This window comes from Telopea speciosissima, chromosome 2, assembly GCF_018873765.1.
Source record: "Telopea speciosissima isolate NSW1024214 ecotype Mountain lineage chromosome 2, Tspe_v1, whole genome shotgun sequence".
Taxonomy (NCBI): Eukaryota; Viridiplantae; Streptophyta; class Magnoliopsida; order Proteales; family Proteaceae; genus Telopea; species Telopea speciosissima.
Genome location: NC_057917.1, coordinates 46,903,159 through 46,916,521, shown reverse-complemented (window position 1 = coordinate 46,916,521; position 13,363 = coordinate 46,903,159). Strand labels below are relative to the sequence as shown.

The following is a 13,363-nucleotide window of genomic DNA, read 5'->3' as shown; positions in this document are numbered from 1 at the left end:
ATTCCTAGATTAAAACATGCGTTCTCCTTCCTATATTTAATAAGATTTTAAATTGGCTATAAATCATAATTGATAATGATTTAAAAAGTATCATTTTTTTTTATTATTATTATTTTTTTATCGAGTTTCCCCCACCCATGGTGAATGGGATCCCATTCATTGAGGGGTGGGAGAGGGCAGGGATGGGTATCAAGAAGGTATGTTAGAACATATTAAAACCCTAGGACGGGTTTGTGAACCCTAGGATGATGGGTGAACCATCTTTTATGGGTGGAGGAAAACTTTCTTTAAAAAAAAAAAAAAAAAACAAAAAAACTTTACCTTGCAACATTTCATATGAAGCCCGATACTTTTTACTCCTCTATCATAACAATAGCTCTTATCCTACATAAAACAAGAAATTAAGGAGCCCTAATATGACTTTATTCTATGTTGGTTCTATTCTTTCCAATATCAATTTGGCACCCATAATTTGATTCCTCGCACTTCATATTTTATCATGTTTTTTCTTCTGTTTTTTTAAATTAGAAAATATATTATTATGCATCTTATTTCCTCACATAAAAAGTAAATGCAAAATTAAGAATTTGATTTAATTTCTTGGGGGTTTCCTTTGATGCCAGTGTAAGAAGGAATCTGTACGCTGCACCAATGAAGGTCTAAAGAATGGTATCATCCACATTAAACCCACATGATCAAAAAACACAGGGAATGTCAATTTGAACTCCACTATTTATGTGAGAGAGATATATCGAAATATGGACAAAGGTTACATGCGCATGCTTCCTTTTCTTTTAATTTCTTTCTCACAATTTTTCCTTACAAAGCAACCAAATCCATACAAACTACGTAAATGATTCAAGAACATGGACTTCATCCCGGCCATGGATCATAGGTATGTGAATGCTATCTCATGGAGTTCCCATTTAACCAATTGCCTTTTTGAATTATTAATTTTTAATAGGGTAGTTTATGAAACACCCCTTAAAAAGGGAACAATACTCAAGTCATCCCTCTTATTTAAAAATACTCATCCGTCCCCCTCTACACTAACAATGTTAATTTAAATCAAACCAAAATTTGAAATGACAATTTTAACCTCAATCATAATAAGATAAACAATGACAATTGAGGTACCCAATGTCTGTAGAAAATGCACTTTAGATGCCCTCTTTCTTCTGCTGCTCTTCTTCCGGTTGCCACCGCCATAGCTATGATCAAAACCATGGCTGCAACCCCCATCCGAGGCAAATCAGTCTCCGCACGGAGGTTGGACCATTGATGGAGCTTCACCGGAGCTCCGTGGCCATTTTCCAGTCGTTTTCATGGTTGGAATCAACTCTCAAAACCTGCAAAATGTTTTGAAATCGCCAATTCGATCTTTAAACCCTAGGAAAACCAATTCCTCTCCCACCTTTGCTTAAGGAAAACCATTCTAGAACCGCTCAATTAGACTAGTAATGAGAAACATGTACCCACACGAAGCAAGCATTAGAACCTGTACAGATCTCAACAAAACTACCAGATTCAGAGGAAGGAAATTTTACCCAGCCATTTACAGAAGAAAAGGGAGACACTCAAAGCGAGCAACAGAGACGAGCATAGACGAACTCACCTCATTTCTACCTTCTAGTAATTGAAACAAGTGGGATTTGCAAAAGGGGTGTTCTGGATTTTTGCTGATTTTAAGACAAAAGGGCTAGAGGATTAGATGAATCTGTTATGAATCCAAACAGAGTACAAACGATAGCAATGATGCTCATGATTCCAGTAGTTCAATTCCTCTGTTCTTTGCTAAGACTTGAATGGTAAATAAGTTCACAAATCATATCTTTGGAGTTATCCTAATTGAAAATCCATATTCTTTTCACAAACTCAGAATGAAGATTGATATGATGGATGGTCATCTCTGATTAATGAACAATAACTCATTGTTTTCTCTCTTTCTAATAAAACAAAACTATATTAAGAAAGCTTCATGTATCCTTTATTCGAGATTCATCTCTGAACAGGAAAGCTTCCTATTTGATGTAACATTGACGATTCTTCCAGGTTTTAGATTTTAACAGAAACTTTGAATGGTTCACGGAGACATCGATGGCTAGACCTCCTCTCAAATCTTTGAAAACCCTAAAACCAGAAGAAGCAGAAAAAGGTGGAGAGGAGGAGGGGGCGGTTATAAGTTGGGGAGATTTAAAGCAGCAGGTTGGTTGGAGATAGAGAAGGAGAAAATACTGGCTCCGGTGCCGGTGAAACGCTTCATTGATTTTGGGGTTTTTTGATAAAGGGTAAAATAATAAATTTACCCTCATTGGAAGGTAGTTTGGATATTTATAGTTTGAGTATTTAAATAAACTTAACTAGTTGACTTCATCATTTAATAGTGTAAAACTATAATATAGGGTTCTTTGTAGGAAATGTTATGAATACTTTCAAATAAGAGGGGTTGACTTGAGTATCGTTCCATTTGTAGGCGGTGTTTCATAAATTATTTTTTTTAATAATATCAACAATCTTGATATTTTATTTTTAGAGGAATGAAAGTTACTTGATCACGTGGTTTCAGCACCTAGACATAGGAACACATGAAATGACCATTCAACATCCAATGAAATAACCAATGAAATAAAAAAATTCAATCTAGACAGATGCCCTGTGCAAGCTCTCATTGACCCCATGCTGGGGGCTACACAACCAAGTAGCGATCTCTTGCCCTTTTTTTTATCAATCAAAATTTATCTAAGTGTGGGAGTGAATCAGGTCAAGGTGGGTTTTGTGTAGGGTTTTGCTATTTTTCTGAATAAAGAAGGTTTTGACTACTAGAAGCCACCCCAATTAACCAACTTCAACCAATGCAAAATTAACAATGAAAAAGGCCACACCCCTCCTTCCAAAAATGGAACTTCTAAAACTAAAACTATTGGGATTGAGGGATTCATGACACCTTGACATGCCTAAAGTTTGAGAGAAATCCTTGAGATGTCTTCTATAAGTCAAATATATGACAAGGGAAGGTATTTACACATGAGGGATTCTTCCATCGACTCCATCAAATAGGAGGGGCAAGGGTTTTTATGTCTTTTCGTATAAACATTTATGCCAATCTAACCGTATTTAATACCGATCATGCACATGCACAACTGTGCATGAAAACTTTTACCCGTACGATATAATTAAAGACCACATCACTAAAAGTTTACAAGGCAAAGCATTATATCATATGATATTTCAGAAAAACATATATTAATAATGACTCAGCTTTGTGCATCATACTATTTTGACAATAAAAGGATATAGAAGGACTTTTAAAATTTAAACAACACGTCTCTATATAATAATAATAATAATAATAATAATAAGAGTAAATTACAGTGTCATCCCTTAAGATTTATATAAAATACAGAATGACGCTATATGTTTTTAAAATATACAATCAAACCCCTAAATGGACGGTGAGAGAACGGTGTTAAATAATATATTTTAAATACCAACTTTGCCCTTCAATTAAAATAACTTTATTCTAATTTTTAATTTTTCTAACATAAAAATGTGGGACCCACCACTATTTCTTCTTCTTCTTCTTACTTGTTCTTCTTCAACCACCACCCCACCACCGCTGCCACCTTCGTCCCACTCCACCAGATTCTCTTTCTCCTTCGATCCCTTCCACTTGAATTGGCACCATGTGAAAGCGCCACTTGTGTGGCGTCGCCCCTGATCTTGAATCCCGAAACCAACACCGAGAGATCCCGAGAGTCCAAAAAGAAGAGGAAGAAGAAACCTTCGAATCCGAGCCAGAATCAGAACCAGACGAGATGGAAATCCCCTGCCGAACAACAGAGTTATTCCTCCAAGCTCATCGAAGCTCTGCGTCAAGTTCGCCGTAATCCTTCACCTTCACTAGCACCGGCATCTTCTTCTTCTTCTTCTTCCATTTCTGATTCTCCTTGTCCAGCGGAATCTATCCCGCACGGGGGCCGTGCCGTGAGAGAAGCAGCAGATAGGGTCTTAGCCGTAGTAGCCAAGGGACGAACGAGATGGAGTCGAGCGATCCTGACAAACAGACTCAAATTGAAGTTCAGGAAGAAGAGGAAGCAGAGAGTAGCTATCCCCGACAACTGTAGATCCAAGAGACGAGGGAGGATTAGCATCCTTGCCTTGAAGAAAGACAAGAGGTTGCCGACAGTTCAACGGAAGGCGCGTGTCCTCGGAAGCTTAGTTCCAGGATGCCGGAAACTCCCCTTCCCTGATCTTCTCGAGGAAGCCACAGATTACATAGCAGCCTTGGAGATGCAGGTTAGAGCCATGACCACCCTCACTCAACTGCTTTCCGTCGCCGGTGGCGCTGCACCCACCGCCGTTCCTTCGAGTCTGGACCGCCTCGGTTCCACGCAGAGGTGACCACCAGAAAAAAAAAAAAAAAAAAAAAAAAAAAGGCCAGGTCTCCTACCTCTGGTTGTTCTTGCTCGCTTGTTGCGACCCTTTTTTGTAAATTTTTTTCATTTGCCCATTATTCACTCTCATCATTCCTTCGCCTTGAATTTTATATTCTTGTATTTTATTTGTATAATGGTTCTCTTGTTTTTTAGCTTTTTCTCCAACATTGTTTACATGCTTTCCAGTTTCCACGTATTGGGGGTCTATGGACTCCTGGAGGGAGTAACGCTCACCGTTTTTGATGACCGGCTGGTTCTGGTGGGGCTAATGGGGGAACCTGAGGACTTGCACGGACTGGGGCTCTGGGAAGTGGATTATGACACCTACGGGTGTAGGCCGATCAGGGAAATGCCGCCGGAGATGGTGGAGAAGATGAGGAACGGAAACTCACCTTTAATCTGAACCTGCAGATCTCGCAGAGACTTTGAGTCTTCTGCTAGCAATAGTAGTAGTTAGTTGAATTGATCATCAGGGAGGGTGGGGTGTGGTGTTGTTATGTTGCAGGGGGGTAGGGCAGGTGGGATTGGATAGCAGTAGGTGGTGGGGCCAGTGTGGGGTTGCAGAAGAGAAGAAGAAGAAGAAGAAGGGATGGTGGGTCCCATTAAGTTTGTTCAAGAGAAAAATTAGTAAAAGAGAAAAAATTGAGAATTAAGGGTATATTAGTCATTTTAAATCATGAATTACCAACACAGTACCACTTAACGAGAATGATATAATAGAGTGGGGCTGTTTGTAACAACTAACCAAACCTCAGGGTGTGTGGCCGTATAATTTAGAAATACAGGGGATTGCTTTGTATTTAATACAAACTTCAACGGATGGTAGTGTAATTTTTCTTAATAATAATAATAATCATACGATGCATATATTGTTGTTTAGTAGGGATCCCTGCTCTCATCCAAAACCCCTTTCATTTGTATTCTAAATACTGACAATATGGGAGTTTAATTGGCAATCAAAAGTTGGTATGTGTCATTATAAATGTCTAAAATATATAAAAGTTTAAACTATAGTAAAACTAATTCAAAAAGTGGTCCATACATAGTGGCCACTCAAAAATCAAGTCAGAATCTCATATATGATAGTGAGTCATATGGTTGAAATAAGTTACCAAATTTTATAGATCTTTCAAGGCCCCAAATCTAAATTTCATTGACCTTTCAAGGCCCTAAATTAAAATTTGATTGGCCTTTTATGCAACAATCAACTTCTAAATGATTTATGCATATGCCACTAAAGGAAATGGCATGTCAACCCCCCCCCGCACCCACCCAAAAAAAATGATATGGCTTGATGGAAGAAGCACTTTAGGTAAAAATATGATGGAAACATTTCTATTTTTATAATTTGTTTGACATCACTCCTAAATATTTGATGGGAGATGGTTTCCCTTAACAATGAGGTATGGAATCTGCATGCTACCATCATTTAGTGGCCTTAAAAACTCATCAATCCATGTGGATACCATATTTTTAAAATAGATATAATAAAAATACACTAAAAACATGTGTGGGATTCTCACTTTTTATGAGAGAGCATGAAAAAGAATCCGCACACAACCACATGTGAATCTTTTTCCCATATTTTATTTACTCTTTCTACCTATTTGTTTTGCTTTCTCCCTTAATCTTTGTTAAAAAATCATATAAATCAATTTGAAATCACTACCTGTTAAGTCTTACCATGGTATTTCAAAATTGGCTAGGTTTTGATTGTATTTAAGGTACCAAATTATGGGGTTTTCAATTTAATTAATTATTTTTTTGGTAAAAGATAAATTAATTTTTTCAACTAAGCCGTATAACTGTCCAATTTGTTTGAAAGTCTCTAGGCCGCAACAGGATAAATGAAACGGAAGGCATATATGGGTTCGAGGTTGATCCATCCATGAGTCCAATTTATCAGATTTGGGTCAACTCTGGGAAAATTAAACCCAAGAATTTAAAATCATAATAGGATCCATCAGATAGATCAATTATGATTGGAATCGATCGAGAAGGATCCCAATTTTGGCCGATTCGATTCAGCCGGTCCTTATAAAGAAATTAGACTTGTGGTAGTTTTATACCGACTCTGATCGATTTCAATATTCAAAACCATGATTAAACTAGATCGTACTATATTTTTTGTAGGAAATAAATACCTCTATAGGAATAATTTATCTTATGACAAATAATTCTTCAATCAATCATGTCACAGTTAGGAGAGTCGATATTTCGATCATGTTCACGAACATCAATAGTAGAAAACATTAACAATATAAAACTGAGGCGCACCAATATATCACTCTCCATAAGATTGCATTTACCTCTTATAGGTACAAACCGGGTTTATTTGCAAACCAATCTTCCAAGATACAAAAACCTTTACAAGTCCACCTTAGAGTCATTGCACTTGACTTGAGGGCCATGCTGGGAGACAAGGTAGCGCTAAACATTCTTAAAACAAATTCACATTGGGTTTACTTGCAAACCAATCTCCCAAGTTACAACAATATTTATAAGCCACCTTAGAGTCCTTGCACTTGACTTGAGGGCCATGTTGGGAGACAAGGTAATGCTCAATACTCATAAAATAAAATTCATTATGGCTTGACAGTAATGCAATAGTTTATGCAAATATAAGAGAGCTTTTAAGAACAAGACAGATGACTTTTAAGACAAAAGTATAGAGAAAAAAAATACAATATAAAGGGGACCACTCCTATAAGTAGAGGAGCGAAACCCCTACAACAACATGTACAAAAAACCTCAAAAAATACTTTTGTTGGGTTTTAGGCTCAATTATTGTAACTTGATTTATTGAGCCCATATTAATTCACTTAGAGGGGATTTAATCCAAACCGTCCATTGTGGAAATGGATTAAGTTTGGAGATTATATATACTTAATGTTGGTCCCTGCAGCCACCACTTGTACATACGTAGGAGTTTTCTATTCTGCTCAAAAGAAAGAAAATGGGTCCCTCCAAGTGATAGGCTGTGGAAGATCAACATCCAAGGTAATCAAGAGATCGTTGATTGCTACTGTGCAAAGGGAATTAAAGCTTCAAGGAGGATTCTTCATCAAATGACCAAGAAGTAAGTGGTTTATATCATGATTGTTATCTACAGTTAGGGATTGTGTTCTAGTTTATTGTAAGGGACATGGATCTTCTGTAAGATCATGGATTAGACCTAACACTTTTTTGGAAAGAATTTGAATTGCGAAAAGGCACCCCCATTGAAAAGGTGCCAACCAAAACTGAATTGACCATTCAAAATCTTTTAATATTATTGTTAGTTTTTTTTAATTTAATTTTAAATGTTAGAAATGCAGCGTTCAAAACCACAATTTTTTTTAAACCTGAGTTTTTCCATACCTACAATCAAGGTAGACAAAGGGGTTCGGATGGTGTGAAGAAGGTATCACACAACAAAGGAAGCTTTATTGACCATTTTTAAATAAGGGCAGACATTTATGGCCATTGATAACTGTAATTTTCCTGCAGCCAAAGTAGAGATAGAGGATATGAAAGAAGTTACTAATGTGCCAAAGATTCCATGTATCCTAATGGATTCTTCTAATCCTACCTGATTCATAAGGATAGATCGAGTTGTTAATAGATAATTTCAACACAACATATGGTATATGCAATTGAGATGACAGACTTCTTAAAATAATTCTCATATATAGGGGAGAGAACGTTGCAAGGGCTTCCAGAGCCTGCATGCGTGTGCTAGTCAATGGGAGTGCACGTGCAAGCATCAACCTGGGTGAGATTTTTGCCTTTCCATGGGGTAGGATGGTACTGTGTCTAGGATAGCAAACTTAGTCACAGACTACGAAGCAAAGTGAAGCAGAAACAAAATGGCGATGAAATGGTTTTATAAATATGGGGTAGAGAAGTAATTTCTTGTGAGGAAGAGAGAGAGGATAATCTATACCCTCAATCAAGGTTTAGAGAACCTTTTCTATTAAAAAATTGTATAAGACAAATTTTTCAAGAGAAGAAAATCAAGATTTCAATTGATGAAAACAGAAAATTTGTATGACTATTTGAATGATAATTTTGAGGGACAAATAAAATCGTGACATTTGAGAAAAATTTATAACATTTTTATAATAAGAAAAAATAACAAAAAATTGTTCAAACAATTAAAGAGTTTGGGTTTGATTAGAACATCGATGCACCTTGTGTTGTAAATGAATTCTAAAACGATGCAGAAAAGAATGGAAATTGCAAACAACAATCATACAACAAACACAAGGATTTATGTGTTTCAGCAAGATTATCTACGTCCACGGTGAGATGAGTTCTATTTCACTAGCAATAGAGAATAGGGTCACAGTCGCTCGTACTCACACCTCTATCAGATTGCGTTACAGAGAAAGAACCATCGCTACATATTTACAGCGAAGCCCTATACAAGATTTTACTGAAAAACCGTAGTCCTAAAAAATACCCACATAAGTCGGGCCTCAAGGCCTATAGCCTCTTAACGGCCATTCAAAATTAACCCACAAACCAAATGATGGAATACAAGACATTGTACCACCAACACCTTGTGTCTATAAGAAGATCAATGGGAGCACAATTTGCTTTCTAATCCTGTATGACATATTGTTGATCGAGAATGGCGTTGATACACTTTCTTCTATCAAGAGGTGGTTGTCCATGAATTTCTCAATGAAGGACTTGAGAGATGGCAATTATATACTAAGCATCAAGGTTGTGAGAGACCGAAAACGTAGGATTTGGACTCTTATAATCCAACTAAAGTAACAAAATTCTGGAGTGGTTTAGAATGAAGAATTCTAAGGAAAGAAATGTTCCTTTTCAACATGATATTACAATTTCTAAGTCACACTGTCCCCAATCTCTTGAGGACATAGAGATTATAAAAGGGTTCCCTATGCTTCGACTGTGAAAATTTTCATGTATGCAATGTTGTGTACTAGACCAGATATATGTCATGTGGTTGGTATGATCAATCGATATCAGTCTAACCTTGGACCCTAGAACATTGGATTGTTGTCAAGTGTATCATGAAGTACTTGAGAAAGACAAAAGATTATTTCCTTATTCATGGTGCAACAACATGTCAATATTTGGATATACTAACTCAAATTTTCATATTGATAAAGTTTGCATGAAATCCATGTCCAAGATGTTGTATATGTTAGGAGAAGTGGTAGTTATATGGAAGAATGCCAAGCACAAGTTGACTACAGATTCCACGACTGAGGCTGAGTATTTGGTAGCTTGTGAAGCAGCCAAGGAGGGGGTGCAATTGAGTTCTTTACTGATCTTGAGGTAGTACCTAACTTCATAGTACATCCCATATCCTTTTTATGTAATAACAAAGGAATCATTGCTTAAGCTAAACAACCAAGAGCTTATCAAAGGAAAAAGTGTGTGGAGCACAAATATCATCACATTTAGGAGGTTATGCAACGAGGCAATGTTACCATTGCCAAAGTTGATTCTGCAGATAATCTATCTAACCTTAGGACAAAGAGACTCACATTAATTCTATTTAATAAGCATGCTGAGAACATGAGTGTTAGAATAATTGGATGTTGGCTTTGACGTACAAGTGGGAGATTGTTGGATTTTATGACATGATGTGTGTCCATCAAACCCAATTTAATGTGATTAAGTTAATTAGTTACAATTTATTATTATATGTGTAACGACCCGGACCCAATCATGGAAGATAGGTCTCGTCCTTACAGTAGTTGATCATAAGAGGTCACAAAATTCCATAAAAATTAAAATCAAATAAATAATGTCCCAGATCATACACTTTAACACATGCGGAAGCATTAACATAAACACTGCGAAAGCGTTGTATTAATTAAAACATTCTCATAAGGTAAATACACTGGTGGTAGAAATAACTTAATACATATATACCATCCGTTACCAAACCAAAACGAGTGTTACTTATCAGTTACATTAATCCTTTCCAAAGTATCAACTTAATTACATCTAATTGTCCTCGCAACTTAATAACTTGTATTTCACAAAAAGGTTTCTGTAGCAAGAAACTATATATCATCAAAAAATAACATCAAGACTATAACAACATCAAAGGTATTCAACATACGACTCATCATCTGTAAAATGATCAACTTGATTGGGGTGAGCTTGCGCCCAGTGGGGAACAACAAATTCATTACAATCAAAAGTAAACATGGAATAGATATCATATAAGCATTAATGAATATGCAACATTTTTAATGTTCATTTCATTAACTAAGTTAGGTCTTGGCCATTGTGAACTACCGAGCGCGCACAACTTGAGGTTATCTTGCTAGATCACTTGTCGGAAGGAGCACTAGAATAAACTTTCTAGATCACCTAAGTGAACATGTTCTAGCTCAAACCTCACTGAATCACCTATGAACAGGCTCCATATTTAACCTCTCTAGATCACCTCCATGAACAGGCACTAGTTCAAATCTTGCTAGATCACCTATGAACAGGCTCTAGTTTAAAGCTCGTTAGATCACTCGATCGAACAAGCTCTAGTATATACTCTCGCTAGATCACCTTCGTTAACAGGTTCTAAATTAAAATTCCGTTGGATCACCTATGAATAGGCTCCATGGTGAATAGTGTACTAAATAGTGCCTCCGCTCATATTTTGGCCAACAATATCTCATGCAAGCTTACCTAACTCTTTCACATTCTAGTCCTACCCTTGATCAATGCTCCTATTACCCACATGCATCTATTATTCACTTAAATTAGACCAATCATAATTAGGGATGTAAACGGATCAGATTCGGATCAGATACAGATCGGATGTGATTGGATCCGGATATTCCATGGCTGAATACAAATACCTCTAAATGGATTCGGATGCGAATTGAATTCGGATTTTCGACCATCTGTTTACCTTGTGTAACCCACACCTTCCACCCCCTAGCAGATACAATTCACTCTCAATCCATATCTCTTAGATCATGATTCTCTTTTCATCATATTTTAGAACTTGTTGAATCTTAAAAAACCCTCAAAATCATTATTTACTTAATTTTTTATTATTAAGTATTCAAATTTTTTGGGGGTGGATTTTTATCGAAGTATTTGGATTTTTTCCGGATATCTCTAAATGAATACGGATGTCCCTAAATAAATACGGATGCGGATTCGGATTTCGGTTATACATTTACATCCCTAATCATAATGGCGTTCTTGTAATAAAACAAATCCCCCTTTAAACTACCAAACTTGTCCATAGTGAATAGTGTACTAAATAGTACATCCACTCCCATTTTGACCAATAGTCTCTCATGTAAGCTTACCTAATTCTTTTACATTCCAGTCCTACCCTTGGTCATGGCTCCTATTAATCACATGCATCTATTATTCACTTAAATTAGACCAACCATAATGGCGTTCTTGTAATAAAACAAATCCCCCTTTGAACTTCCAAAATTGCGCATGGTGAATAATGTACTAAAGAGTACATCCACTCACATTTTGAATCTTTGACTAATAATCTCTCATGCAAGTTTACCTAACTCTTTCACATTCCAGTCCTATCCTTGGTCAAGGCTTCTATTACTTACATGCATCTATTCTTCACTTTGGTAAATGTCTGAACAAAGAACGACCGTTCTTAACTAGAAACGTTCTTTGGCATTTTTGATCTAGAACGGCATTCTGAGACAAAAAATGACTGTTTGGTAACGGTCTCAAGAACACTGTTCAGAACGAAAATGGTGTTTGGTATAATCTGTTCTTCCCTATTTGATATTAATTACAATAATATCATTTCCTTGTAAATTATACCAAAAAATACTTGTAAAGTCATTTTCCCTTACCAACCTCAGCATAAAATTAAAATATCTCATTAACATAACCAAAATAATTATAAGAATATGTCAAATTTCAAAGATTCCATTAAAATTGGGTTCTTGTGTGGATTAGTGTCATAACTAACTATGCTATGAACAATTGAATAAAAAGGGCCTTGGTGGATTCGAACCACCATCCCCTTTAAACATGCTCATGTTCCAAGTGCTCTACCAATTTGAGCTAAAGACCTATCAATTTGGTAATAGCTAATGAAATCTCTCTCCCCACTTTCAATAAAGAACCCTAACCATCCACTTCCATCAAACATTTCAATAACAAAATATAGAGGGTTTTACGGGTTTGATTGGGTGTCTGATGGTTCAGGTACTAGATAATTAGAACCATGTACTCCAGCATGGGTTGGAAAGGAATTCACCCACTACCCATTAATTGAGTACATCCACACTAACACACTAAATGAGATACAACTCAAAATTCTTTCATTGGATGAGAGAAAAAACCTTTCCTGCATGTCTTTAACACTTGGCCCTTCTGCTAATACATATCCCTCGTAAAATTATGACTTAAACTGATTATATCTCATTAGAAATCAAATAAGAACCAATTTTTCTGGTTATCCAGCTTAAGCAAATAAAATAATCAAATTTTCACTCCTCATTTATTTCCCTGTTAATGTAAAGCTCCGATGCCCTACCCTTGGATTGAATTAGGAAATCTGAGTTTAGGACAGAAGTGAGAGTTCAAAATCTGGTACTGTACTTTCCAAACTAAAATTTTGAACTGAACTTAAAAAATAAACAGCTGACACGGTATCCTGCTTATAGAAATAGGATTTCATAAGCAAGTCTAGCTCCAAAAATTGTTTCATTAATATTCAAGCAAGTCCACATTCTTACACATTGGACATATATACTTCATTCGCTTGCTTTGTCAAACATATATTCAAGAAGAAACAGCAAAGACTTCTTGCAAACTTGGACATGAACCTAGATGTAAATGAACTGATGGGCATGATGCATCTCATTATTTGACCATTTCATGTGTAGGTGAGTATATAAACAAACTGAAGAGAGAGAAAGAAAGACTTCAATCCACAGAACCAGCCGAGTCATTTC

At 36.4% G+C, this 13,363-nt stretch overlaps 1 protein-coding gene across 1 annotated transcript; it reads left to right on the top strand.

Annotated features, from left to right (window-relative positions):
* Positions 1-866: 866 nt before the first annotated feature.
* On the top strand, positions 867-4,406 carry LOC122650776 (transcription factor bHLH148-like). Its single transcript, XM_043844159.1, has 2 exons — positions 867-895; positions 3,693-4,406. The coding sequence occupies exons 1-2, from the start codon at positions 867-869 to the stop codon at positions 4,399-4,401; spliced, it is 738 nt and encodes a 245-aa protein (XP_043700094.1). The 3' UTR covers positions 4,402-4,406.
* Positions 4,407-13,363: the final 8,957 nt, after the last annotated feature.